This window comes from Cyrtonyx montezumae, unplaced genomic scaffold, assembly GCF_038088225.1.
Source record: "Cyrtonyx montezumae isolate F1298 unplaced genomic scaffold, pur_monq_1.0 scaffold_17, whole genome shotgun sequence".
NCBI classification, from domain to species: domain Eukaryota; kingdom Metazoa; phylum Chordata; class Aves; order Galliformes; family Odontophoridae; genus Cyrtonyx; species Cyrtonyx montezumae.
The window spans coordinates 33,845,057-33,871,405 of record NW_027071903.1 but is presented as its reverse complement, the minus strand read 5'-3'; the positions used below and the strand labels follow the sequence as shown (position 1 = coordinate 33,871,405).

Here is a 26,349-nt window from a genome sequence, read left to right as displayed (position 1 = left end):
ACAGCCGTGCCCAAGAGAGAGAGGTCTGACCAAGGACACAACACTGACACCATCTCTGTCACACAGCCCGGGCTGGTCCCAGCCACAGCCCTGAGCACGGATAGCAGTTTTCATGCTGAAAAGCAGCTTCCAGGAGCACTTCCCAGGGGGGGGAGAGCTCAGCACTTCCAGGTGGGTGCCCTGATTTTGGCTCTCCTATGACATGGACCACAAAACAGATCCTAAAACTGAACACGTTTTTATGGCAGTGAAAAGCTCCCACTGTTAGCAGACAGGGAAACCACGGTTACACATAGAATAATAAATGGAGTTAATTCAGATGAGTTAATCTGCTTCGTCCCCTGAAATTACTAATGGTGTCTCGGGGACCTCAGTCTGCAATTAATTGGTGTAAATTAGGGGCACCATTGGCACTGATGGAAATACAGTGAGCAAGGGGTGAGCTTAAGTAACTTTTTGGGGGTGGATAACAGACAGATGGTGCTCAGACCCCTCTGCACAAGGGGCTGTTTTTCAGATTCCTTCTCACAATGTGATAAATTCCTGCATCAAACGCTAAGCAACTTTTTAAAGCCTTCTTACAGAAGAGTGCAGAAAAACACGAGCGCTCCAAATCGTCCTCAAGTAACTCAAAGAAAGGCTGCAAACTTGCATTTTTCTTGGACAATCTCATTGCCTTTATTATGAGGCTCATTGTTTGGCACACTTGGGATTTCTGAATGCGACACCAGTGATGTCACCAGCGTTAGTTGCAAGATGTGGGCTGAACTGAGTCATGCTGCTTACCCCTAGTCCTGTGTCCTGCCACAGCCACCCTTGCCATCACCTGTGCACAGGAGCAGAAGTGCCCAAAATCTGGCTTCTGGGGGAAAGAAGCACTATGAAACACACGGTGCTGTTTTGTTTTTTTCCCCTTGGAGTTACTGACTCTGGAAAGACACCCTTGGGGCTGGTCAGACTCTGGAGCTTGCTCACCACACTAGTAGCATCCCTGGAGCAGCTATGAGCCCATCGTGGCTGTGAGTGGTAGAGAAATGCTTGGATGGGGGCAGCCAGGAAGATGGCTGGGGGGCAGGAGGCAGGAGCAGAGCTTGTGCAAAAGGTCAGCAACGGTGCAGGAATTCAGACGTTCCTGAGAGGCAAACAGAGCCAGTTCAGCCCAGAGCAAATTCTTCCCCACTGAAAGCAACCTCTTACAGCTCAGTTCTACTCCGAACGAGCACATCTTTAATGTGGAGCAGATGCGGTGACATCTTCTTTCCTCGCCAGCTGGCTCCACTGCACTGCATGCACCATCCAGGGAACTGTCTCCATCCATTGCCTGTCTTTACAAAGTGTTTCCATCCAGTTTCTGGGCAAGGCAGGATTAGTAACCCGGTCCATCAAGCTCTACTTTTGTTGTGCCAAGAGAACAGAGTTAAGATCTAATTCCGTTCTGTTTTTCCACTGTCCTCCCCAACACAGATAAACACACAAAAGACTTTGAGCTGTCACTGAAGAGATGACTTCGCTGATGATGATGGTGACAAGTGGTGTTTGCAGAGAGGGACAGAGATCGGGCAGCACCATTGGGAGGACAGCAAGGTGAGAGCTGGGCAGGGCCGTGTTTCACCTCGTGACAGGAGGAACATAAGCTGGGCCATTCTCCTGAGGCTGTGGCAGGATTCAGGCACCTCATCCCTTGCTGAGTCCTTCTTTGCTGGGTTGTTCAGCAAACGTAAGAGCGTCTTCAAAGGCAGCACGGCCATGCTAGTCACCCAGCTCAGCCACCTCGTGGTGGAGCTTAAAATAAGGAGCACTGAGGTGGGACAAAACCAGCTCTTCATCGTTCCTGTCCTCTGTGCCTCCCCAGATTTAGGATATCTTCCCAGCTGCCATCCTGCAGCCACACTGCCCTGCTCTCTGTGGATGCCCCCTCTCCTCCAGGCACCACCAACCAACTCAATCGGCAGTTCGGGCCTCCAAGACAACCTGGAAACGAAACATATGACAGCAACAGCCCGAACCAACTCCCATCTCATCAGCACTTTCCATCGCAGCCCAATTTAATGCCAGCTTTGCGGTTCCCGTCCCTCAAGGCGGTGAGAGGCAGCTCCCAGGTGTGGGGCACAGCTGAGGGGTTGAGCCCTGCCCTCACCACCACAGGGAATGAGCACCGGGGGGGAGGGTACCGCCCTCCTCACAGCCGCCCGGCTCCGGCGCTGAGGGCGGACGCACAAGATGGCGCAAGGCGCTTCCCGCCCCCGCCCGCCCCGCTCCGTCAGCGCCGCCCCCCGCCCGGCGCGGCGGCGTGCTCGCTGGGAGCGGAGCTGCGCTGAAATCCGCTTTTCGCCTTCTTCACCCCCGGTGTTTTATTTCATTTTATTTTAGCTGGTTTTTTTTTTTTTCTTCTTCTTCCTTTCTTTTTTTCCTTTTTTTTTTTTTTTTTTTTTCTTTTCTCCCTCCCTCCGCGGGAGGGTGGCTCTCGCTTTCTTCTCTCTGTCCCTCCCGGTGGGACGCAGGGAGCCGAGCCGTCCCCGCCCGGGATGCCATGGCCCCGCGGGGCTCCGCGCTGCCCGCCTGCCTGCTGGGGCTGCTGCTGCTCGGCTGCCGCGGAGGTAAGGGCGTGGGGAGCGGGGGAAGCTCGGGGACCTGCAGCCGGCACCATCGCCGCTGTAGGTCCGTCTGTCCGTTCCTCATCCCCTCCCCGTTTGGGCTCAACCCGTACCCTCCGCTCCGGGACCCCCCCCTCCCAGTCCCGCTCCCTTCCCCGTCTGCAGCCGCTCCCGCTCCGTCGGGCTGAGCGGGGCATCGTCCGTGCGTGGCTGAGATATCGAGGCTGCTGGAGGGGATGCACACGCACCCTGGTCCCCGCTGGGTGCTGGGGGGGGGGGGAGGTCCCGGCCTCGTTGGGTGCTGCGCCCGCCCGGTGCTACGGCTGCGGGAGCCGGACCGAGCGCTGCTTGGGTGGCTGTAAGAGCGGGAGGGCCGGTCCGAACCGCGCAGTGCTCCCACGGCTCGGCGAGCAGCGAGCTGCCGGGATGGGATGGGGATGGGTCGGTGCGGTGCGGACGTGCGGTGCCGGAAAGCCGAGCGGGGTCTGCTTGAGCCCGGCGTGCGGAGGAGGTGGGCTGCGGGCTGCTCCCGGAGCAGACCTCGCCACGTGGTTCGTGTTGGGAAGCGGGAGATACCTGCGATGGGATGCGAGGAGCCGGGAGCTCTGTTGGAGTTCCCGGGAGCACAGCAGCGTGTGGGGGTTGGCTGGAAACGTACCTCTTATTTTTTTTTTCTGAGTGGAGGGAATCATTGAAAGCAAAACCTGACGGCGTTGAGCTCGCCCGGTGTTTATCGCCTGCCGCTATCTCGCTGCCCGGTGCGTTGCACTGTGCTGCGGTTCTGCAGGGCAGCCCTGTCCGGTTGCAAAGTACCAACACTGCGCCTGAGAAGTTTCCCAGCCCTGAGGTTTTCCTCCACCCTCGGTGGATTTAGCAACGAAGTACCGCTGCCCGCACAGCATCGTGCGGCAGAAGGGACCGGTGGGGACGATGGGCACAGGTGCTGCACCGACGGATGATGCTGCACGGGATGCTCGCCCTTCCCACCCGCCCGGCTCCCGTTCGCGTGGTTCTCAAACGTCCCGAAGCGATGCTGGAGCTGTGGGCAGCGTGCTGGGTGCGCTCAGCAGTGGGATCCTATTTAGCAGTGGGATCCCATTTGCTTTTTTTTTTCCTCCCCTTTAATTTCCCGGAGCGCTTTGTTCTGGGTGGTGGGCAGCTTTTGTCTGTTCTTGCTGAGCCCAGCATTCAGAGGCAGGCATAGGATACCCGGGCTCTGCTCAGTAACAGCCTTGGAATTAAGCATTGTCATTTATATTTAAGTAGGCTTAACTTCTGAATTATTGAAGCCGTGAGCTTTCGCTAATTCCTACTCTGCGTGGCTTCGTGTTTTTGATGCAAAAAAAAAAAAGACTTCCTTTTCCTAAATTGGTGTAACAACCCCTGTCTTTTTTCTTGATATACTTAAGAGGGTATCTGGTATCATTTCCCCTGTGCCACTCAGAGACAGTGGATGAAATTCAAGCCTGCGTTTGAGCTTTGTTCCTCTTGAGGAGTTCAACAGGAGCAGCTCTGGGCATGGGGCTGCTGCTTTCCCCAGAGTGGGGCGGTCTGAGGGACCATGTGTGTCACACTGGGACCGGTGCTGCTGAAACTGAGCGCCCTTAGGGGGATTTAAGAGCCAGCCAAGGGATGGGGATGTAAGGCAGGTTGGTTCCCCCACTCCCCCCTGCCACCCCCAGCACTGGGAGCAGGAAATGCTGCACTGATCACATTGCTTTTTGCCTTGTTACTCATCATGCACGCTGCGAGCTCCGTTAGGAGCGGGTGGTGGCAGGGAATCCAAGATTGCAGCCTGGGTCCCCACTTCTCTTTGCTCGATCTCAGTTTTGGCTGAAGCACTCCTGTGCAGGAAGCATGGGGCAGCCCAGCAAAGAGCTGCAAACCCTCTCCCCCGTGTGTGTGCACATGAGAAATCCTCCTGCCTTCTCTACCTGGTGCCTCAACTTTTCTTCCTGTGATTTCTTGCTCCTGCAGAGTCCTGTTTCATGGCACGTGCAGTGCTGAGCACTGACTCCCTGCAGCCCAAACCTGGAGCACGTAGCCCCCTCACCTCCCATCCCACTGCCCCACAGGAACACCTTTGTGAGTGATACTGGGGTGGCAGAGCCCCTTGGCACCCTGTGCTGGTTCTGGTGGCAGCAGGATGGAGTGCATTTGGGGCTGTGGGACAGTGGCTATCACACAAAGCTGCTGCCAGTGCTGGCGTGGCCCCAAAGCCACGCGCTGCCCCAGTGCTTTCATTCCATAGCTAGCAGTGGATCTGGGGCAGAAGATGCTTCTCTCAGTGCCCCCTTCCCCCACCATAATTTCCTCGTGCTTTGCGCTCCCGGGCTTCTGACCCCGGATATTGTCCTTTTATTTGATCTAACAGAACAATGCCGGAGCCCCCCTCTGCAGATGAAGAATTCCCATTGAAATCAGCTGAACTGCATTGGGCAGGAACATGAATAGTCTGCTCAAAATTACTTTGAAATCACAAACTTATTTGAACTTTACTGGAGCTTTTAGTTTTACAGAGTTTAGAAACTAATAAATTATGGAGCGGGGCTCATGAAAACCTACCCGAGCTCGGTTCATCCAAAAGAATATGCAACGTTTTGGTTTTGCAAGAAAATAAAAATAATTGTTTACACATGTTCAGGAGCCATTGGCAAGCACATAAAACTGATGGTAAAGGAGGTGAACATGTCCATAATCACACTTTAAGAGAGGAGGGAGGCACAAAGGCAAAGCGTACAGTGTGCTGCTCTGCCTGGCTTCTGCATCACATGTTGGTGTGCCTCTGCTCATAGGAACCTGCTCACTGAATAACTTGATGTGTGGCAGTATCCTAAAGCTGGAGTGGAGGACTTGCTGCCTTTCTGGCTTTTTGCACGTGGGTTGAGTTGGTGAGGCTTGAAGGCGGGAGGACGTGGTTGCTGCAGGGATGCTTCTGCACAGGGAGCTTTGCTGCTGGAACCTGGGAGTGCACCAAACAGGAGAGAAGTTGGGTTTTGCTCTGCTGCAGATTTCAGAGCTGCTCGGTGGGAGGTGATGGGGTGGAGGGGGAGATAAGTGAAGGGAGGGAGGAGGGGGTGGGATGCTTCCTTAGGATGTGGAGACTTTTGAAGTGTTTCACGCGTGCAGGAAGCTCTCTTCCTTCAGAAGGACTTTGCTTCTCCCTGTGCACCGTGTGCTTCTGCCCACCAGCACACCACCTGGATGTCAGGGTGATGTGATGGGACCTGGTGATGCTGGGGTGCCCATGGCCATGCTGAGCCCAGCAGCTCTGTGCTTGGTATTTCTCTCCTTGGCTGCTCTGTGTTTGGATCACAGATGCTCTCTGTGGTGAGGTGTGATCGGGTCAGGGCTGCTGACCACGCAGGGGAATGGATAACCATGCAGGGCTGCAGTGTGCCCTGTGGGTGCCTTCCTGTGGGTAGAGCTATTAGCACATGAAAGGTCTTTGCCCTTTCCAGCACTGCTGCCAGGCTGTGCCCTTTCTTTAGGGCCCACGGAGCATGTTCTGGAAGGGCTCTTTGTGCTGGGATCGCTTCCTGCTTCCTCAGTGCACTTAATAAGCGGCCTCCTGGGATTGGGCCGATCTGGTCTCAAACATCTGAAAATTATTTGGGGCCATTTCTGTGCCTCTCTGAGCAGTGTTTGCCTTCTTTGGCTGAATCCAATGGCGGGGATGCTGTCTGAACTCGGCATCAGGTGGCTGAGAGCTCGTGTTATCCCTGCAGAGCCTCCTGCAGTCCCTTAACAAGTGGATACCCGATGGAGAAATCACTTTGCGTAGCCTCTGTCCGAAAGGAAAAGGGATAAAACATTTTGAGCTAGTAAACTTTACTGCCAGCAAGATGTGAGGCGTGCTGCAGCCTATTTTCCTCTTCTTTGCATGTAAATTTTTTTTCCTGGATGCCCTGAAGAGCCAATTTGCACTTTACTGCAGTGTAGTGCTTTTCTCGTTAGTGTCTGGGTCAGCCTGGAGGAGATTTAAGGGGCACCAGCTGGGTTTTTAGGTTGCCAATTTCATCAGCTGAAACCTGTTTTAATCTGTGGGAGAACGCCTCTCAGCTGTGGAGAGCTGCTCCTTCCAACTCTTCTCATTTACAGAAGTGCTTAAAAATAAAAGCACGGACAGTGAGCAGTTTTTTGTCAACCTGCCCCCACGTTCTTTGTCCTCACCCCAACCCACAGCCCCCTACAGAAACCCCACATCTCTGCTCATGAGAGGGGATGCTTTCTTTTGGCTGTGTTGAAGCAGGACCAGAGCATGACCTTGGTGATGGCGAGGCTGCTGGTGGGTCGCTGCTGATTTATGCTGCGTTACGTTGGGAACAAGCACAGTAAATCAGGGGAGGGCACATGAGAGCTTTCTGCTCACACACGGACGTGCTGCTGGGACAGGGGTGGGTGTGCAGGCCCACGAGGCTGAGGCAAAGCATCGTGGAGTGGTTGGGTTGGAAGGGGCCTCAAAGATCACTGGTTGCCCCCACCACGTTGGGTTGCCCAGGCCCCATCTGTGGCCATGGGCAGTGCAGGGATGGGGCACTGTGTTGGGAGCTGGACCCTTCGGGATGGGTGTTCCTGGTGGGATTGGCTGCTGTGCCTTTCCAAAGAACATGACAGCAAGCTAACACCACGTTTCCCAAATGGAAAAGGACAATACTAGGATATGAGCAAGGCCTTTTGAAGCTTTGAGCATGAATCACAGTGTCAAGTGAAAAATAATTAAACTTTTTTTTTTTTAAATGTACTTCAAAGTGTCTTTTAAGCTTCCCATTAATTCCAAGTTCTTTCTCTCAGCGCTAAATAAATCTCTTGGTTCAAAAGCACAAGTGCTAATTGGTTTCTCTGAGTATGCCTGTCTGCTTGATCAATAGGGCAAGTAGTTTTTGTTAAATATTTGCGCATATAGTCTCATATTGTATTGCTCAGGGAGATGGTAAATGTTTCTCAGAAGGAGACTTGTGGGGTGGGGGTTCCAATAATTTCCTCGTGGCCTTTATGTCAGAGCTAATAACGCTTCCTCCTTCTGCAGAAGAGAAGGAAGTTTCCCAGCAAAGGGCAGGGGGCTCTGACAGGTGAGCTCCCCCCCCATCCAACCCCATTCCCTCTTCCAGGAGCAGTGCAGAGCGTGGGGGCTGCAGGGCTGGGGCCTGGGATGCTTCGTGGGATGGGTGGGTTTGGTACGCAGTCTGTGGTTAGGGCTTTTAGGCTCCATAGGGAATGGGAGTAGTCCCACTGAGTGGAAATCACAGCCAAGAGGATGAAGAGCCAAGTGGGATATTTCACAGGGGACAAAATGTGTAATGTGCTCAGTTCCTACCATGCCTTGTGCCTGGTTATTTCAGAGCAGCTGTGTGTTGGCTTGTGGACCCTAGGCTGGGAGGTTTGTGGGCTGGTTTCTCATGCTTGTTCCTTACGATGGACCATGCTGGATGGTGCAGCATCCCAGAGCTTGTATGGGGAGCTCATGCTGGGGACAGAGCTTGGCTTTTCCCTTAATCCCATATTAGCAGTTGTTATCTGTCCAATGTGCGGAGGGGCTGGGCTTCCTCCTCCCTGCCCCAGTTTGTGTCAGAGGGCACCAGTCTTAATTGAGAGTGCCCCCACTGCTGCTGCTCAGGCCCAGGGTTCGGATGTGGACCGAATGTTTATGGAGGTAAACATGATTATCTCCAATCACACGCCTTAATGGTGGTATTATAATGACAGCTATTGTGGGAAGGGCATGTAATTATGTTGATTCTTCCTTTATTGTACATATAGTAATAAACTATTTTATCTAAGAGCACAGGGGAGCTGGGGGAAGATGGAGCATTTAATTCATTAGGATTTATGTTGTGTTGGGGTTTTTATTCTGTTTTCCTGTTAGGTTAAATCCTGAATTCCTGATCAGTCTGTAGGGAGCCAGAAGCCCCCTGGGCTCAGTGGGGAGGTAGGAGGGGGTCCTTACCCTGCTTAACATGGGATGAGGCCCCGGCATGATAGGTGCTGATGTGGCTCTGTCCACTTTGCGGAAGAATGCAGAGCATTTGTCTTAATTCCTTAATTTTCATTAAAAAAAATGTAATGGATGGCTTTGTGCTGGCTGCAGTGTAACTTGCAGAGAGGACCCCAGGGCTATCTCATAAAGAGAGAAGTCACAGCGAGCGATAGATCACTGAGATGGCTGGGGCCAGCCTGACATTTTAAGACTTAATGGGTTAATAAAGTGTGTGCTGTAGGTGTCTGTCACTAAGTAGAGTTTCTCCATTCCCTGCACACACTCATACCTTGACAGCAGTACCTTTGACCTGCCCGCACTACCCCGGCCTTCTTTGTCTGCTCCGTCCATCTGCCTCGGCTCAGGTTGCACTCAATGTTTATCCCCCGTAATCCAATTTAAGTTGCCATAGAAAGCAATGGGGATTTGCAGAAAGAAAGAAAAAATCTCTCTGGGTTTGCAGAGAAAAAAAAAAAAAAGAAAGAAAAAGACAGTTTTTTCTTTTTTTTTTTTTTTCCTTAGGGTAGCTCTCTTTTATTCCTGCCATGCATTGACGATCTGCTCTCCACCCAGTTTGACCCTACTGTGGTGGGACCCATGGCCGTGCTGAGGCTGCCAGGGGCAGGCATCACAAGGACCATTCTGTGGCTGCTGTTTGCTGGGAGGTGTTGTCTGTGTGCATCCCAGTTCCGCAGGAAGCCGTGGCATTGGGTCCCTGGAGCCCAGGAGATGGGGAGAAGCTGGATGTCAGGGCTGAGCTGCAGGAGCTGCACAGCAGAGCAGCCAGGAAGGCTTTCCCCGTGCTCAGAAATAGTAGTTTTCTTGCTCTTCTGGAATTTCTTCTCCACTGCTCTTCCCTAAAAAATAATAATAATAATAATAAAAGCCTCCATCCCTAGGTTTACACCCTTCAAATATTTATACAACTCCTGTTTCTCAATCTTTCATGTCAATGTGTATTTTGGGCTAACCTTTAAACAACAGCTCTATTTCTGTCACCTTCTGCAGCGCCTAGTCATGATGGTGTGGCAAATTATACCCTAAAAAGGTGTCTGAACCATGTGGAGCATAGCAGGCCAAAGGCGTAGTGTTTAAACGTTCTGTTGGCAAAAGAAGTAAATTAGTATGTATCTGTCCGATGGGGAGCGAGGCTTTGCCTATCTTGGGACACATTCTGCAGTAACTTATCTCAGCCTTGGAGGACTGTGTCTGCAGTTGTGCCTTTGGAAACCAGACCCTGAGGTTTTGAGGGCATAGGCTCTGGACACAAAGCATGCCCAAAGGTTTTTTGTTTCTCTGAAGTGGTTTCATCATTGCCTGTTCGCCGCCTTAGCACTTGGCTGGTGCTTTGTCTTGTGGATGCGTTGCTGACACGTTGCCCTTCTCTCTCCTCGCCATTTCAGACTTGGGTCACTCCTCTGAGCTGGCGTTCGTGGTGGAGCCCAGCGATGACATAGCAGTGCAGGAGCAGCCCTTGATCCTGTACTGCCAGGTGGAGGGCATCCAGCCCATCACCATCACGTGGAGGAAGAACGGCGCCATGATCGTGGACAGCGAGAACGCCTTCATGTTGGCCAACGGCTCACTGTACGTCTCCCGCTTCCAGAGGGTCCGCGGGGACGGCTCCTCGGATGAGGGCGAGTACGACTGCATGGCACAGAACCATTATGGGCTGGTGGTGAGCCGGAAGGCGAAGATCCAGGCAGCGAGTAAGTACAGGCTTCGTCCCGACTGCGCCTTGCACGGTGGCTCGGTTGGGATCTGACTTTGTTGGGAAGCACAGTCTGCTGGTGACAGGACAAAGAGGAATGGTTTTAAACTAAAAGAAGGGAGATGTAGGTAAGATGTCTTTACTCAGAGACCCTTGCGCGGGCTGCCCAGATTGCTGTGGGTGCCCCAGCCCTGGAGGTGGTCAGGGCTGGGCTGGATGGGGCCTGAGCAGCCCACGACAGGGAGGTTGAAACCAGGGTCAGTTTTGTAGCGTGGTTGGGCTCTGCTTGGCAGGCGGTGCTTCCCAAACCATAGTCAAAGACCTTCAGGAGGTCATGGTTTCTCTCATTTTGTTATTTAAGACAGGCAGTGTGGAGGCAGCAAGGTCTTATTTACTGCCAAGCGTGGCAGTGCCTTTGGGGGCAAGGCTAACAACACCAGACAGATTGTCTGGTGGGTGAGCCTGGAGGAGGAGAGAGATGAAAATGTCAGCGAGGGAATGAAATTTAAAGGTGGGGGAGGAAGAATTATAGAGCTGGCTGCAGCTCCAGCCCCTTGCATCTGGAAGTGCTGCAATGGCTGTGGTCCTCTTGGGGTGCCTGCTGGTGGCTTCCCCCTTGCCAGCTCTGGTTGTGGGTTTGTTCTGACACTGATGGCGTTGCTCAGGAGCTGCTCACGGTGGCTTCTGCCCCTGTTGTGTTGATGCCTGGCTTTGCCTTCAGACTACTGCTCGACCTATTTGCATTCAGTGAAAAGTTGCTGCTGAGTGTATTTTCTGTGCAGCTGGGAACATGGGTGTCTGAGAAGACCCTGAGACGAGGCCAAACGCCAATCTGTTAAATTAAGTTTTATTGAAGTGTTCTCCAACTTGTCTGGGAGGTGGCTACCACTGTTCTTAGCGTGCAATCCCCTTACTACCACTTCCATTGTATGTGCAAGCTGCTTCTTGGTGCGAAACAGAAAAGTCTATGGCAAAGTATGGGGCCAGACCCAGGGTCCCCTGGTGGCAGTCCCCAGCCTGGGGGGCCCTTTGGAGCACTGTGTCCCACTCCCCGCCGTGCTGGGGCCCGCTGGCAGCCCACCAAGGGAACACTTCAGCCCTTGTGTATAACAATTCCCAAGTGCATGAAGTGGCCATCTGCAAACCTAGCTTTTCAGTAGTGTTAGAAATGACATTGTCCAGGAGCCAAGGGCTTTGGGTCCGTGCCAGATTAGCAGCTGGATCTAAAACTTGTCAGTCTTGTGGTGCTAAACCTCGGAGCGCTTTTGTGAATGGCTCTGGCATTTATGAGCTGGGAGCTGGCTGACGTGCGAGCGCAGTGTCAGACTTCTCAGACCTGCAAACAGGAGACATGAGAACCAGAGGAGGTACCTTTGGGATAGCGGGTTGTCAATAAACACTGTTATCTCAGCTCTGGCATCAATATGTATGTGATGTGCTGTGTGTCCCTGAATAGCATTTCCTTTTGTAGCCGTAGCTTCGTGTGAAACAGGGAAATGCTCAGGAGCCCGTTCTGGCTTCAGGCCCTGAGAGGACGACAGGGCGAGGCCAGCACTGAGCATCAGGCACCTGGCCTCGATGCCACAGCTTCTGCTGAGAACAGGAGTGAACTGGGGGAAGCTGTGGGCAGGCGTAACCCGCTGCCCTGCTCAGCTCCCTGTGTGATGGGTGGGAGCACCGGGCTCACTTCTGCCTCTTGTGAGCAGATCCCAGCTGCACCCTCAAACCCGTGCATCTCAGGGTGGTTACACACAGGTAAGAGCAATCTTCCGTGCCCTGGCTCCAGATAAGCAAATCAAACCGAGGGTTGTCAGCTCTGAATTAGGGGAGCACCGCATTGAAGCCATGGGTGCAGGCTGCCTGGAAGAAGAAAGCCCCACGCTGAGCAGACCTGTGCGGAGCAAAGTAAACACTGCCTGTGGGTAAAACCTCATCCCAGTGCTGATCTCTTCTTCCCTCCGAGCCCGACATCCGAACACAAAAGCAAAGGAGAAATAGAAACCTTTCGCAAACAAAAATCTTGAAAGTTGATCAAGGCCGTGCTACTGAGGAATAAAAGGGATCTGACAGAGCGGAGCCCCTCGAGAGCTCTGCTGCACTTTTTGCTGTCTTCAAAGGCCTGCTGTTAGTCTCATATCACCGTTACAGACCCCGGCTTTGTATTATTGCTTGGAATATAATCTTCTTGGCTCGGAGGAATGTACATATTTGCATTCAGGAAATGTGGGCTGGATATCGTATTTTTATGTTTCAGATGTACTCTGACACTCGGCATGAAGCGAGGTTTAACTGGAAGAGTATGGTGCTGGGAGGGCAGATATCCCTGCCTTATCACAGGACAGCCTGCGTTGTCAGTCCCGTCCGCCCCACATCTTATTACTCCCTGCCTCAGTTTCCCCATGGAGCAAGCACTTCTTAAAACCTTCCTCCTACAAATGGGGCACTGAGTGGAGGGAAGCGGATCCTGGCTGCTGTGTGGCTTGGCAAGTTGTGTGTGAAGCACGTGGATCGTGTTTTTGTGCTGTTGGAATGAGTGTGCAAGCAGTGCACACGTGGCTGAGGCGAGCAGGGGCCCTCGGCCTGGCACGCTGTGAGGAGTGTTCTTGGTTGCTGTGTGTTAGGTTGAAGAGGTGGTGGAATGCAGCATGCTTTTACGATCTGATCAGTTTATTGAATGCAGATCTTTTTCCTAATGACAGTTTCATAATTTCTCATGACTCGGTGCTGCTTTAATTAAAATCAGTTTGGTGTTTTCTGGAGACAGCTGTGTCCAGGAGAGCCTGGCTGCGGCTGTCCCTGCTGAGCAGAAAGCAGAGCCCATCTGCGTTCACTGCCTTTGCTGTCCGTGGGTGCAGACACCCCCTGAGCTGTGGAGCACACTCCTTTGGGAGCTCCCAAACCCACGGCCACTTGTGGCTCTCTTCTAGCTCTGGGTATTGATTCTGCTTTTCTTCTCACTGCCGCCCTTTGCTCAGCTCAGCCTTCCTCGTGTTGTCTCGTGGCATTTCCAGCCCCTTTGCCAATGCTGTAATTTGATGGAGCTGGCTCTGCATCATCATAAATCACAGCCCGGCCAGTGGAGTAAGACCCATTGATTATATCACTCAATAACAAGCAGTTACCACTAATTGGAAATCACCATCTAACTGGGTATTGGTTCGGGCTCTGCACGCATCCAGCCTGAGAGTAGCAATTTTCACTGTTTGATCTGGTGCTATTAAAAAAAGATTAGAAAAGAGAAAGTAAGTCAATCGCATGACTTAGATCCAGAGAGGTTTCTTGAAGCTTGTTGAAACCGGCCTGCCCTATGTGTGAGAGCAGCTCCGGAGGGATCTGGGCTGGCAGTGCCACTCTCCTCCTTCGTTTTGCCATAGGGGACCCTCATCACCCACACTGTGTGTCATTGTGCATCCCCTGTGCCCACAGGGCTCCCTTTCCCTTCCACATCCAGCCCCAAATCCTCTTCCTTCATCCCACTGGCCATCCTCAGCCCAGCTTGGGGTCAGCCTGCTCTCCCCACTGACCCCCAGGCCATTTACAGAATATAAGAAGGGGGAGGTCTGCTGAATATGCATGCTCGTGAGTTGTTTTCCCTGCTAAGCTGCTGCCGAGGGGAGGAGGCTGGGAGTTGTGGGGTTTTTCAAGCAGCCCAGATCTTCCCATCGGTTCAGCTCCTCTGCACGGAATACATTCAGGGTTTAACCTGCAGCTCCTTTTCCAGGCTCTGGGGTGGTGGGAAGAGCTGCTGAGCCCAAATAATGGCAGCATTTATAAGAGTGTAGAGACAAGAAGGAAGTCTAAAAGGATTAGGGAGAGACAAAGGGGGCTGATTATTTTATGGGTCACAATACAAGGCATTAGAGCAAGATCACAAAGGGATGTAATTACAAAAGAAGGCCATACTGGGGGGATCAAACCAGGCTTAGAGTGGGAAATGTTTTTACACAGTTTTGTTCCACTCATTATAAAGTTAGCATTTTAAATTAAGGTTTATATAAGGTGGCACCAAAGTTGTCACCAAGGTATTTCCTGGGCAGTGCCACTGTTGGGACGCAGATTGAGTCTCAGCTCAACGGGGGAAGTCAGACCTTAAGCACACGGGTTTGCTATGGGATTTTCTGTGCCTTCAGTGTGAGCAGAGCCCTGCCTGCTGCTTGTGCTTGCACGGAGCGAGGCTGTTCTCACTGCTGGGATGGGATGCTCTTGTGGTGGTCTGTGTGAGGCACGTGCTGGTGGGAGAGAACGTGTCCTGGTGTCACTCTGCTGCTCTGCACATGTAGTTGTGCTGCTCCCAACAACTTCTGACCACTGTTCACTTGCAGTTTATCGCAGTTGAACACCCAGTGCTGCATCGCAGGTTACCTGCACTCACAAACAAGGTGGTTATTTGTGACTGCTCTTTCTCCTCCAGTGCTGAATATTGAGCGTGAGCTGAACAGCTTCGTTTTGGTATCTGTGGCATTTCTCTGCCTGATGTCTGTGTTTTGTGTGCTCGCAGCTCTTGGTGAACCCAGAACAAATTCTGGGTGTGCAGTTCTCTGGGAGGGGAGAAAAGAAAAAAGGAAAAAATAGGATGGAGCAAAAAGACTGAGAGGTTTCCAGGGCAGGGAGGTGATGGCAAGTGGGTTATTTCCCTCCATCAGCTCTTCCTGCTGCTCACGTGATGCCACCTCTCACATCTACACTGTGGCCCCACGTGTGCTGCAAAACAGATGTACAGATTTAGGAGCCACTGGGGGGAGAGGAGAGATTTGGCTGGCGATTCTCGTCGATTTGGGGGATTAAAAGTGTTTGTCACTTACCACCCGCTGCATTTCGGTGTCTGTGTGTAGGAGCCAGAATTCATCCAGAGACTCGAGCACATTATAAGACCATATTTCTCTCGGCTGCTCATTTCGTAGCAGCGTGAGAGTTATTTAAATACCATCTCACACTTCTCTTCAAGGCTTGGAACGTGGATGCGCCAACCTTCGCTCCGGCAATGTTATCTCTCACGGAGGGGGTCTGCACTGCAGGCAGTAACGTCACTTAGTCATTTATGGAAAGCTCAGGGGAAATATATCAGAAGAATTTCATTAATGGTAGCACTGTTGAGTTATTTGTCTCAATTAACTCTTGGAGCACAGCTGACGAAATTCTACCGTCTCTGCAGTGAGGGGATGCTCCCCACTTCTCCGTGTGGGATTTTAGCACGGTGCCACAGGTATGGCTTTCATTCTCATACCCTACAAAGGCTGACCCTCCCTTCCCCCCCCGAGCTGTGCCTCAGTTTCTCTGAACGTGAGGTGGCTTGCCCATTGCAAACCCTATGCCTGTCAGTGCCATGGCAGAGCCCTGTGAGCACCTGGGGGGCAAGCTGCTATTTTGCATTTCCTGGGGACCCACGTTAGCTGGGGAATTGTTTCATCTGTGTCTTTACTTCTCTGCAAGCCTGCCAAGAGGCCAGCATGGTGCTGGGTGCTCAGGAGAGAGGGGCTGTGTTCCTTCTGCCCTTCTTAGGCAAGGCTGTGAGTAGGAATCGACTTTCCGGGGTGTTTGACCATAGCAATCAATTGCTTGATCTAGTGGGTAACAGCGAGCATCTGCAAGTGAAAGGAAAGCATTGCTGCTTTTGCCTCAGAGCTCTGGTCGTGCCTGTAACTCCCAGTTACTGAAAGTGGCAAAAAATAAGTAAAGAGGCGTAGGAAGCTGTAGGTAAAGGTACCTCATGCTTTCGGTGCTGTGTAGCTCATCCTGATCCCACCATGAGATTGGGATTTGAGGACCCTGATTTGGGATGTTTGAGGTCATTGGGTGCAGAAGTGAGATGGGCAAAGGCAGTCCCCCAGTGACCCCTGTCACATATGAGTCCTTGCACGGGGACCTGAGGGCTTCCCCAGCACGGTGTGAAGCTGAGAGGGAAAACCTGGTGAGCAGTCAGCAGTGGGGATGCTGGACCATATCTCCTCTGCTCCACTTTTGCCTTGACCCACCACCACAGCCCTGTTGCTGGGAAGCGGATCTGCTCCCGCTCCTCCTTGGCACAGCATATGGTTTTCAGAGAGGTTCTTGCTTTAAACCCAATTTTACAGTTGGGTTGACTGAGGCAAAAGGAGGTCAAACGATTCGCCTGAGGTCACTCAATAAGTGGCTGGGATTAAACCTCAACCCACGGCGCTGCCCGTTCCCAGCGCTGGCTGCGCCGGCTGGACCAGATGGCCTCCTGAATGCGGCGTCAAGATCCTCGTTTTTTTCTCTACCTCATTGTTCTCCATTGTGGGCTTCTGAATGCAGGACCTTGAAAGTGAGAGTCATTTGGATTTGCTGAGTCCAAGTTATTTTGTTTAATGACAGGGATTTGCAGGAAAGGGTTTCAGCACACCGCTCGGCTACGGAGGCTGGAATTTTGCAGAGATTTTCCTCTCCGGTTTGGATTTCTGATATTGAAAGTCTCTCTGCTTCTACTAGCTAAAATCTGGCCGTTTACCTCTCAGCTGCAGTGCTGTTGCAGGACCCCAGACCTTGCGGTGATTCCCCAGGTGACTGTGTCCCAGGTTTTGCCTTTCTGTGCTCTGTCAGTGCCGTCTGTGCCTTCCTGGCTCAGCCCTGGGATGACACGGGGACTCAGCACTGGGTGCTACTGAATGATGCCACGTTCAGCTTTGGGAGCCCGTGGGCACTCGTATCAGCTCTGGAAGCACAGGTGGATGTGCTGACACTCGTGATCCCGTGGGGTGTCCCACATGTCAATTCTGACAGTAGTAGGAGCCAGCCTGCAGCTGGAGCAGCGCAGTGATATCATGAGACAAGCTCCATCCCCATTCCTCACACCGAAGGGGTCCCCAAGAAAGCAGGCAGACAAATCCTTGGGACATGTCAAGGAGCAGAGATGTTCCCTGTGCACTGGGGCCCATGGGGAATCCTCCCATGTCCCTCCTCCCCAGGACTGGCGCTGCTCACATGCCTCTGTAAGTTGGCACCTCTTGAGCACGCCTTGATTAATGGTGTTTTTTTGTCAGTCCTGAGGCCCCTATTATGTCCCTTTGATGCTGCATTTCGCACTTAGCACTGTCACTGAGCTCAATGACTGATTTTCACAGGTCACAGGAGAGGGACAATGGATCAGGCCACGTTTGGAAGAAACAAATGAAATTTAGCTGCGACAGAGAGCGCTAATTAAGAGTGAGGATCAATTTGGATGTACAAAAGAAGAGAGTTTTAGGCTGCTGGTGTGTAAATGAGCGACGGTGTTGCCGTAGCAGAAAAGACTCAGTGTGTGCATACTTCAGCTGTAGCATTGTGCTCTGCTGCATTTGATCAATACTTCTGTGCTTATTCATCAAGGGAAAACCGAACATTTTCGTGCCTGCTGTGCCCAGGAAGGGCAGGGGCAGCAATCCTGCCACATCACGTCATTGTGGATCGCAGTGAGATGGTTTTGTCCAGCATGAGGAGCAAGAGCTTTCTTGTGTTTCTTTGGCCACTCCCAAGTCTTCACATAAAAGGAAAACTGAGAATTAATGTGTGTTTGGGAGTAAGTTGCTTGCAGATGTCTAAGCTATGCCGTTTAAAGCCAGTTTACAAATCATTTTGGCTGCAGAAACGCATCCTGTTTGTTTGTGTTTGGATTTGCTTTGGACATAAAGGTAGGAGCATTAACCAACCAGAGTGCCCATCACCTGTCAAAGTGACAGGGACTGGTCTGGATCCTAAGCACAGCACCTGGGAGCTGGCTCTCAGGATTCAGGTATGACTGCTTTGGCCAAAGCAGTGTGGTGGTCGATAACCCTGGGAAGCCTGGCTCTGCTGATGGCATCCTATTGACTTTGGACACCTCTCCTGATGGCTGTCTGTTCTCTGGAATTGAGGATGGAGGCTCTGATCCTCCTCTTCTGCCTGTCTCCTCCCAGCCAGTCGTTTCTGGGGTCTGGCTGGGGCCCTGACCCTGCTTGGAGCTGTCCAACCCCATTACAGCTCCTAGACAGCTACTTAGAATAGATAGCTTTGGATATATGTACAAAGGCATTTGTGTGCCCAGGAACAAGTTTCCAGGGACCACATGCAAACTTTTCTGTATAGTTTGCATCCATGTGAAGCACCTCTGTGTCTCTCCTGCAGGAGAAGCAGGGTTTGTTCTTGCACAGTGCCCTGCCCAAGGGAAACCTGCTTAATTTTTCTTTCTCTAACTAGGTTCCCCCAAGAATGAGATTACCTGCTCTTCCAAAGAGTGCTTCCAGCATGCGAAGGAGCCTGGATGGCTCACAACTTTTAATTAGCTCTCCTGACCGAGGCAAGGATCCCTCCTTCCCTCCCTCCCTTGCAGAGAGGCAGTGATTAGAATTACAATGAAGATAATCCAAACTGTATGTGTAGGGTTTTCTGTAAGCGGAGAACAAAGCAGGACATCCATCTGGTGAGTGTGAGCCCATAATACCTTTCTGCTCATTTCTCCAGTGCAACAGGAGCTGTTTGGGACGGAAGCAGGCTCATTATTTTGGCAAGGCTTGCTGACACGCAGAGCAGCGCTGCCTTGTAATCTCAGAGGCACTGAAACCGCTGCTCAGGAAGGAGCTTTCATTTTTAAGTCCACCTTTGCATTTCTCCTTGTTAAAGCCCTCAGCGACGAGGGATACCAACCTCAGCAACTCATTAATGTATGAATGAGGGAGGCCCTTAGTTTTACCGAGGCTAATCAAAGCTGTGAGGAGTTATAAAAGATGCTGCAGCTGTGGCAAACATCTCCGCAGCAGTAACACATCAGCTGTGCCCGGGGTGATGTTGCAGGAGACAATCTCCTTGCTGAGTGAGCTACCTCCTGGCACGTAAAGTCTGCTCTGCAGAGGTCAGAGCTCCTGCCTCCGAGCTTTGGCATCTGACGTGGTGTCCTGCCAGCTGGAGGCAGCCCAGGGGTAAGGCAGTGTGTGCAGCAGGGAAATGCAGCGCTGAGCCCTCGGCCTTTCTGCTCAGCTGGCTTTTGCTGGGCTGCTCCAGCGCTGCGAGAGGATGGGAACGAAGCAACAAAAAGCTGTGCCGGCAGTGCGATGCATGCCTTGACTCCTGCCATAGCAACAAGTTCATCTCTAGGCCAGGACAGCTTGGATGCGACATGACAATGTGACCAGGGGCCAGACCGGCCCATGGCATTCCCAGCAGTGTCCAGCAAGGCAGCAGGGATGGCTTTCATGCCTTCAGGATGCTGGTTTCCAGTCTCTGGGCAGTGCCTTTGGGTTGCTGAGCTGGGCAGCACCACCATGCAGAGCTGTGGTGGTTATTGCCCTGCCATGCAAAGAGCTTGGGAGGGGAGATGAGGAGCCCGGATCTGAGCCAGAGGTTGAGCAGAAGGAAGCTGTTCCCACCTTAGTGCTCTCAGCAGTAGCGCTAAAATGTCCCCCAGAGTGTATGCTTTGCAAGAGATGCCTTTTCAGCCCTGGATCTTAGCTGCCCAGTGTGCTGCTGGCACCCAGGAGCCCCAGGGGTGCTGGGAGAGAGCAGCTGGAGCTGCTCAACGGGGAGAGATTTTCAGCTCCTGGATCACAAGGCTTCGGGACATCATGATTTTTGGCTGCATGCTCTGGAATACATAGGTGGAATATCTCTAGAGAGCTGCTGTAGGAAAAGGGGAAGAAGAAAGGAAAGTAGTGTACAGTATTGACATCTTCTGGTGTTCAAAAGCTCTGAGTTCCCCAAATTACAACACTGGTTCTGAATTCTTGATATTTAAACCTACCAAATTATTCATTCCTTTAGCCTGTCTGTTGACTTACAGCTGTTCTCTTACACTGAAGTCCTGTTTCTAGCATACGTGATTCGTGGAGAGAACAAAGCTTGGAAGCATCTCACTCTCACTGTAATGAGAGCTAAGGTTGACAGAGGTGCAGAACACCAAAAGTTGGGGTTTCACAGCACTGCCAGACATCACAGGCTCCTTGATGAGACACTGAGAGCTGGGAAAGCAGAATAAATGATGAGTGTCTTCCATTTGGGCTCCTTGTGATGTAAATAGGCTCCGATCTGCATGTCAGATCCCACGTGAGTGTAATGACATTACAAAGAAGGCAGCGAGAAACCACGATGTGTGTGTGTTTTATCAGTCTTTAAACAGGCCAAAAAATAGGCTTGGAGGAGTTGGGGTGGGTTGAGAGGGCTCCTCGTTACCGCTCTGCTTCTAATGTAGAAAGGTGACTGTGGGGCTCTAAGGAAAGCGCTTTAATGCTGCGTAAATATAATTGCTTCGATGAAATGCCTTTAGCCTCCTGAGGGAAGTTGGAGCCTGCTAAGCCTTTAGATATGAATGGGCGACTCAGTAATTGCTATTGTTTCTGAGGCACATTAGGAGGGCCTAATGCTGATCGCTGCTGGGTGTCACGGATGCAGCATAGTGGCAGTCCCGTGTGCTTTGCAGGATGAGAAACCGACAATTGCTTCAGGACTGGAAGTTTCTTTCCTCGTTAAATCACGGGTTTGTGAATCTTATTTTGTGTTTTTTCCTTTTCCTGCTGCTATGCGGAGTGGTGGCGTTTAAGTCTTTGCAATGTAGGCTTGGGGTAATGAGCTCGAAGGCAACATCTCAGAGTGCAGAGCTGAGAGGTTGGTTTGGGGCTGAGGTCGGTGCAGTCTCATGCCCAAGGAAATGCATTTTGTGTTGTCTTTTTTAATATGATCAATAAAACGTGGGATATTCTTGTACATGGGTAAGCTCCCATCTCTGGATCAGGAGCAGCTGTGTATAAAAATTGGGATCTGAGCTTAAAGATCCCTACCTTCATTTTGGGTTGTCTCCTGGGTTGAATCTGGGGCCCTGCCCTGTGTCCTGTAACCACACCATGTGCAGTGTTTCCTCTGCTTCTCCTTCAGCCTGTTGCCTCCAGTGGTAAATCTTGGCCATACTTGGGATTTACTGTTATTCTGGAGATTTTTCCTGCTTTCAGAACCTTCCCTTAGAACAGAGGGGTTGCATGGGTCTGATCTGTTCCTGAAGTCTCTTTTCCCAGCGGGCTTGCTTTTTAGGGAAAGCGAGAGGAGCGGCGTAATCCCTGACATCCAGTGGATTATCCTAGATTAATAACACATCTTTCACACGGATCTCCATCCCGGCAGTACTTCAGTCTCCATGCTGCCAACGGAGTCAAACCATTACACGAGAGCTGCACGTACTGCCATAATAAGCAGCCCTAAAAAACATGAAGAACGAGGGGCAGCCAGCCCATGAAAATCCCCACGTAAATTGACTGGTTTTTTTACCATGGCATCCTCACGAGACGCCCAGCCAGCAGCCGTCCCCTCTGCCACTCATTCCCTCGTGTCCAAGGAGGCTGCTGGGGAGGGGTCGAGGGATGGGGGTGGGGGGGGAAACGTCTCGGTGTTGTGACAGGGAGCAATGAAAACATGAGTGACAGAGTGACATTTTGACAGCGTGATGTCGGGTTCCTCCTGCAAATGTAAATACGTTCATTTGAATCCAATTTGCACAACCAGGAGATTTTAATGGGGAATGAATGGAAGACTGCTGAGAGGTGAATTGTGGGGGATTTTTTTTTATTATTTTTATGTTTTCAAGGTGGGGATATTTAGGGATTTTTTTTTTAATGGGTTTGGCCCTAAAATATCCATAGCGTTGTGGAGGTCAAAGTGGTGGGGATTTCTTACTCCTCATTAGTGTTCCTGGTAGCAGCCCCTCCCTGAGATGCAGGTGAGTAGTGCCAGGAGATGCAGGCTGCACTTTGCATTCGTGCTCCGGGAGCATTACAGCTGTGCTTCAGAAGGCATCATGAGCAGATCAGATGTGGCCAACGCTGGGAAGAGCTGGCTTGTTAGAGGGTTCACGTAGGTTTGTAGGTTTAGCTGCAGCTCCTCTGAGTTTCTTAAACCCTGGCTACGTGAAAAAACCGAATCTGTTCCTCCTGCTTTTTTTTTTTCCAATCTTTTCTAAAACTGTTCTGTGCTCCGTGCAGTCTGTGGCAGGAAGGTCTCCAGCACGAACAAAAGAAGCTCTCTCTGAAGGCAGCCAGGGTCGCTCATTCACCATCCAGCTCTCCACTGCTAATGAGAGCTCGTGTGCATCTGATGGTGGATGGGACTGTAGGCTGCAACTGGAGCGGATGAGTTATCTTGGCTAGGAGCTCGAAAACCTTAAGCCTTAACCATAGTGAAGAGATGCAGAGACACAGAGAGCTTGCAGGTGTTTGGTGTGGGCACCTGGCTGCCTTGTGTGCTGGAGGTGAGACATAGCACTGCTCTGGTGCCACAGCTGAGGCTCTGTCCCTCTGTCCCCTGCAGCGTGATGCAGGCATCCCCCAGGGATGGAGGATGTCACCCAGGGCTTCTAAGCCATAGCAGATTGCTTACTCCTTACACTGAGACCTGTGAATAGCCGTAATGGATACCAATTAAGAATCTGCTTCCTTCTCAGTTTTAAGTGAAAGGGTGGCAAGGTAAAGTGACAGCCAGACCTCATTTATCTTAATGAGAAGGGTCAGGAGATTAATTGAGTTTTACTTAGTGAGGGTGTTGCAGCCTACACTGTGTGCGTTGGGGAGCACATCTTCCTTTTGGGCGCGCGGGGCTTTTTGCTGGGGGTTTGTGGCCACGTGGGATTTAATGCTGATGTCCTCTGAGGACTTTCTTAGGGAGAGAGGTTTCAGAAGAAATCCAAGAGGCTTTCCTGGAAGTCTGCTGTAACTTTGTCAGTGATTCCCATAACCTGATGGTGGATTTTGCAGACAACTTGTCCCTGGCTCACGCACACATCAGGCTTTGTTGCATCCCTGTCCATGATACGTGCTGTGCTAAGTGACTCCGAAGCTCCTTCGTGTAGCAGCTCAGACATTTAGCCAATGTACTTAGCAAATAGCAGCAAAAAGTGTGATTGTTTCTACATTCCAGACTCTCACCTTGTACTTACCACTTCTGAGGTTTGTTTGACACCATGCTGACATATTTACAGTGTAGCCTTACTGTATATAGGTGCAGTAATCAGCCAAGTCACTCAGGGCTGCATCAGCGAGGCAGAAGTAAAGCTCTTTTTACTAGTTCACGTGCAGCACCATGCTGTGTGCATAACCTCATTTCCCAAGCCTGTTTCCTAGGTATTGAACGTAGACTTGAGTAACACCTACTCTTTAATGGGACAGATCTCCAGCTGGTGTATATCAGCACAGTTCAAGCTGAGAACAGCTCTCATCTACAAAGGACGGTGCCAAAGATTAGTGAGGGAATGCTTGCAGGGCCAGCAAGGCAGGTGAATGCTATCACTGTCATTTTTCAGAGGGGATGTGTGGAAACAGGAGGGATAAGAAGGTGCTGAGACAGTCCAGAGCAAGAGTGCAGAGCTGATTGGTGCTTGGAGAGGAACTCAGACCTGCTGTGCTGGAGTCAGTGATGCTTGTTCAAAGCCAATGTTGTTCCTATTCTAATTTGATGTTTTTAATGCACGAATGGCAAAAAAAAAAAAAAAAGTTCATTAACTATTGCACACAATCAATTTCAGTGTTCAAATGTTTGTGAGCTTCAAGAGCCTGTGATGCTTTTCTGGCTCTGTGAGGAGCAGTTGGCTTTGGGTATTTCCATGTCATGGTCAATGGATTGCGAGTGCTCCATTCTCCTGCCTTACACCCCATGTAGGTAGGCAGGAGCAGGCCTTTTTTGAGGAAGGAAGCAGTGATGTATTTTGTGCTGGTGACTGTCGAGCACCTTGCCTCATGGAGATGAATGTCTCCGAGGTCACCTGCAGAAAAACCTCTGCTGGCTTCTTGCTTGTATGCAGGCTTTGTCTTCTGGGCAGCAGTTCCAATGGTGTTCCTTAGCAAAGATATTACTTTTTCTCCACTGAGCACGAGGTAGTGGGGCTGGAGTAAGGACTGCTCCCTGGAGTGGATCGCCTCTGCTGGGGATGGTATTCTGAGAGGAACATCTCGGCCTGAGCTCTTCCCAAGCTGTGGACTTGGCAGGCAGCTTGTTTTCCCAGCACAGGGCCAGTGGGCAGTTGGAGATGCAAGCAGTTATTTTCCATCCAGCCTTTTTTTTTTTCTGACCTACTGCTACCCATAGGGAGAGAATTTTTCCCTTCCTCTGGAGAGCAAGACCTCATTGTTCCCAGCACCTGAGGCATGCAAAATCCCCCTTGCCATCCTGGAGCAAGGGTCCGAGGGAGGCCACGGCTGATTAGCAACCCCAGAGCAAAACACTGCCTAAAAGTCTTGCTTGTGACTTGGGGGGAGCACATTTCTCAGGCAGCCAGCAGTGCTGGTCTGGCCAGAGCACAAGCACAGCTTCCATGTTATTCCCAGCCTAGTTTACCAGGCAGTGCTGCACTATGCCATGGGTCTCACCAGCACTACCCGCACCCCAGGGGCTGCTGAAACCTTGCTCAGAGTGCTGCAGTGTTTGTCCCCCCCGGGATGGTCTCGTGCTCTGGTTCAGTTTGCATGTAGCGTGGTGGGTGGGACACGTCCCTTTGCCGGACTAATGAGAGCAGGCGTGCATGACATTTTTATGACTCCATCCCAAGCTATTTCCTCCAAGATTTTAGTGCTTCAGTGGGATTCTTCCCACTGCCCCCAGCGGTGTTGTTGGAGCCTTCTGCAGATGGAAGAGCAGTGCGGAGATAACACGAGCAGGGTGGGTCTGTCTGACTTGGTGGCTCTTCCTGCATCTTGGCCGGAGGGTTTCTCTGACTTTTTGCCAGGCACAGACACATCTCCCTGGGCATTTCCCGTGGCCTTTGCTCCAAGGGCTGCCCGCAGCTCTTCCAAGCCTTTGTTATGAGAGGTGTGCTTTGCAGCAGATGTCCCAGATGAGCATTTCCCAAGTTCTCACCCCAATAGAGGTATTCTCAAGAGAAACACGCTTCAGTTTTATAATGTAGATGAGCCTTTCCCCCCCAACCCCCCTCCACCCCATCCAGTTTCCAGCCTTAAAAGTGCACAGTTTCAAAGACTTGAGGGAAGCAACTGCACAAAAGCCTATTACGCTGCATTGTGCAAGGTGGGGATTTGCAATTTTAAGCAACGATCAAGGGAATCGTGATGATAATTACACGTAACACCAAAAGTACCTATAAATGCAGATGTATATCCGTGCACACCTTGCCCTGCTCCAGAACAGAAGTCTCCTTTCAGGCCAGGGTTGCCAGACCACCCTGTCCTGCACAAACAAATGAGTTAGAAAGTCCGAAATTCCATCCCTGCCTTTTGGGGCTTGTCTGGGGAATTCCTGAGTAATGGAGGTTGAATTGGGTCACAAGGGCAGCGGGGAATAAATCTTCAAAGGTTAGCTCTGGCATGAAGTCTCCTTTTTAGGCATGTCAGGGATTCTTTTGTTTTGCTTTGTTTCTGAAGGGCCCCCCCAGCCCTGGAACAATAGCTCGCTGGGGCCAGGGCCAGCCAGGCACAGCCCCATAGCATTGTCTGGGGGGCCGGGGAGGGGCCCAGGGGGACAAATGACATCTTAAAGAATGGCTCTTCTTCTTCTGGACACTTAGTAGATCAGTGTGCATTCAATTAACCCTATAAACCGTGCAAGGTCCAGGGAAAGAGCCTTTCAGGCATTATGGATTGAAAGTATTTGGGGGGTGGGGGGAGAGCTGCTGTGAGCCCTGTTTAAATAAAGCCCATTAGGCAGGAGCAGGCTGGCGGGGGTGGAACAAGGGATGTTTTTCTCTGAAAATTAAATTTGAGCGTAAGCTCATGTGCTGCTCCTGATTCTCTTTGCTTGAAGTTAGTGGAGCACAGCCCAGTTCTGGCTGGCTGCGTTGCTCGGGTGCTCGGTCTGCTTAGTCAGGGACAATGGGGTCCTGCACACAGTCTTGGGTGGAAAAAGCTGTTGATATGAGTGCTTTTGTTCCCTCTCAGATTTGTGCTCAGTGCTGAGTGATGTCCCAAGGTCTGGTGTGTAATAGCTGTGGGGCATCCCTGACCTCCTGAGTGCGTGTTTGGTGGTCACAGGGGTATGAAAGCATCTAAATATTTCTGTGGAGGACTAAAACACCTTTATCCATCTTGGAAGTGCCTGTGGTTTTCTTTTTTTCCCTGTTACTTCCCTTGTTGGAGGAGGATGAGTGAAGGGAATGCCTCTTAACACTGGAGCTCAAT

At 51.4% G+C, this 26,349-nt stretch overlaps 1 protein-coding gene across 2 annotated transcripts in view; it reads left to right on the top strand.

The window, feature by feature from the left end:
• The first annotated feature begins 2,530 nt into the window (after positions 1-2,530).
• The window catches only part of IGDCC3 (immunoglobulin superfamily DCC subclass member 3), a 79,856-nt gene continuing 56,037 nt past the window's right edge, over positions 2,531-26,349 (top strand). For both annotated transcript variants that reach the window (XM_065734334.1, XM_065734335.1), the window contains exons 1-2: positions 2,531-2,597; positions 9,975-10,280. In XM_065734334.1, the coding sequence (XP_065590406.1) occupies positions 2,531-2,597; positions 9,975-10,280 (373 nt within the window). The remainder of the gene's footprint in view (positions 2,598-9,974; positions 10,281-26,349) is intronic.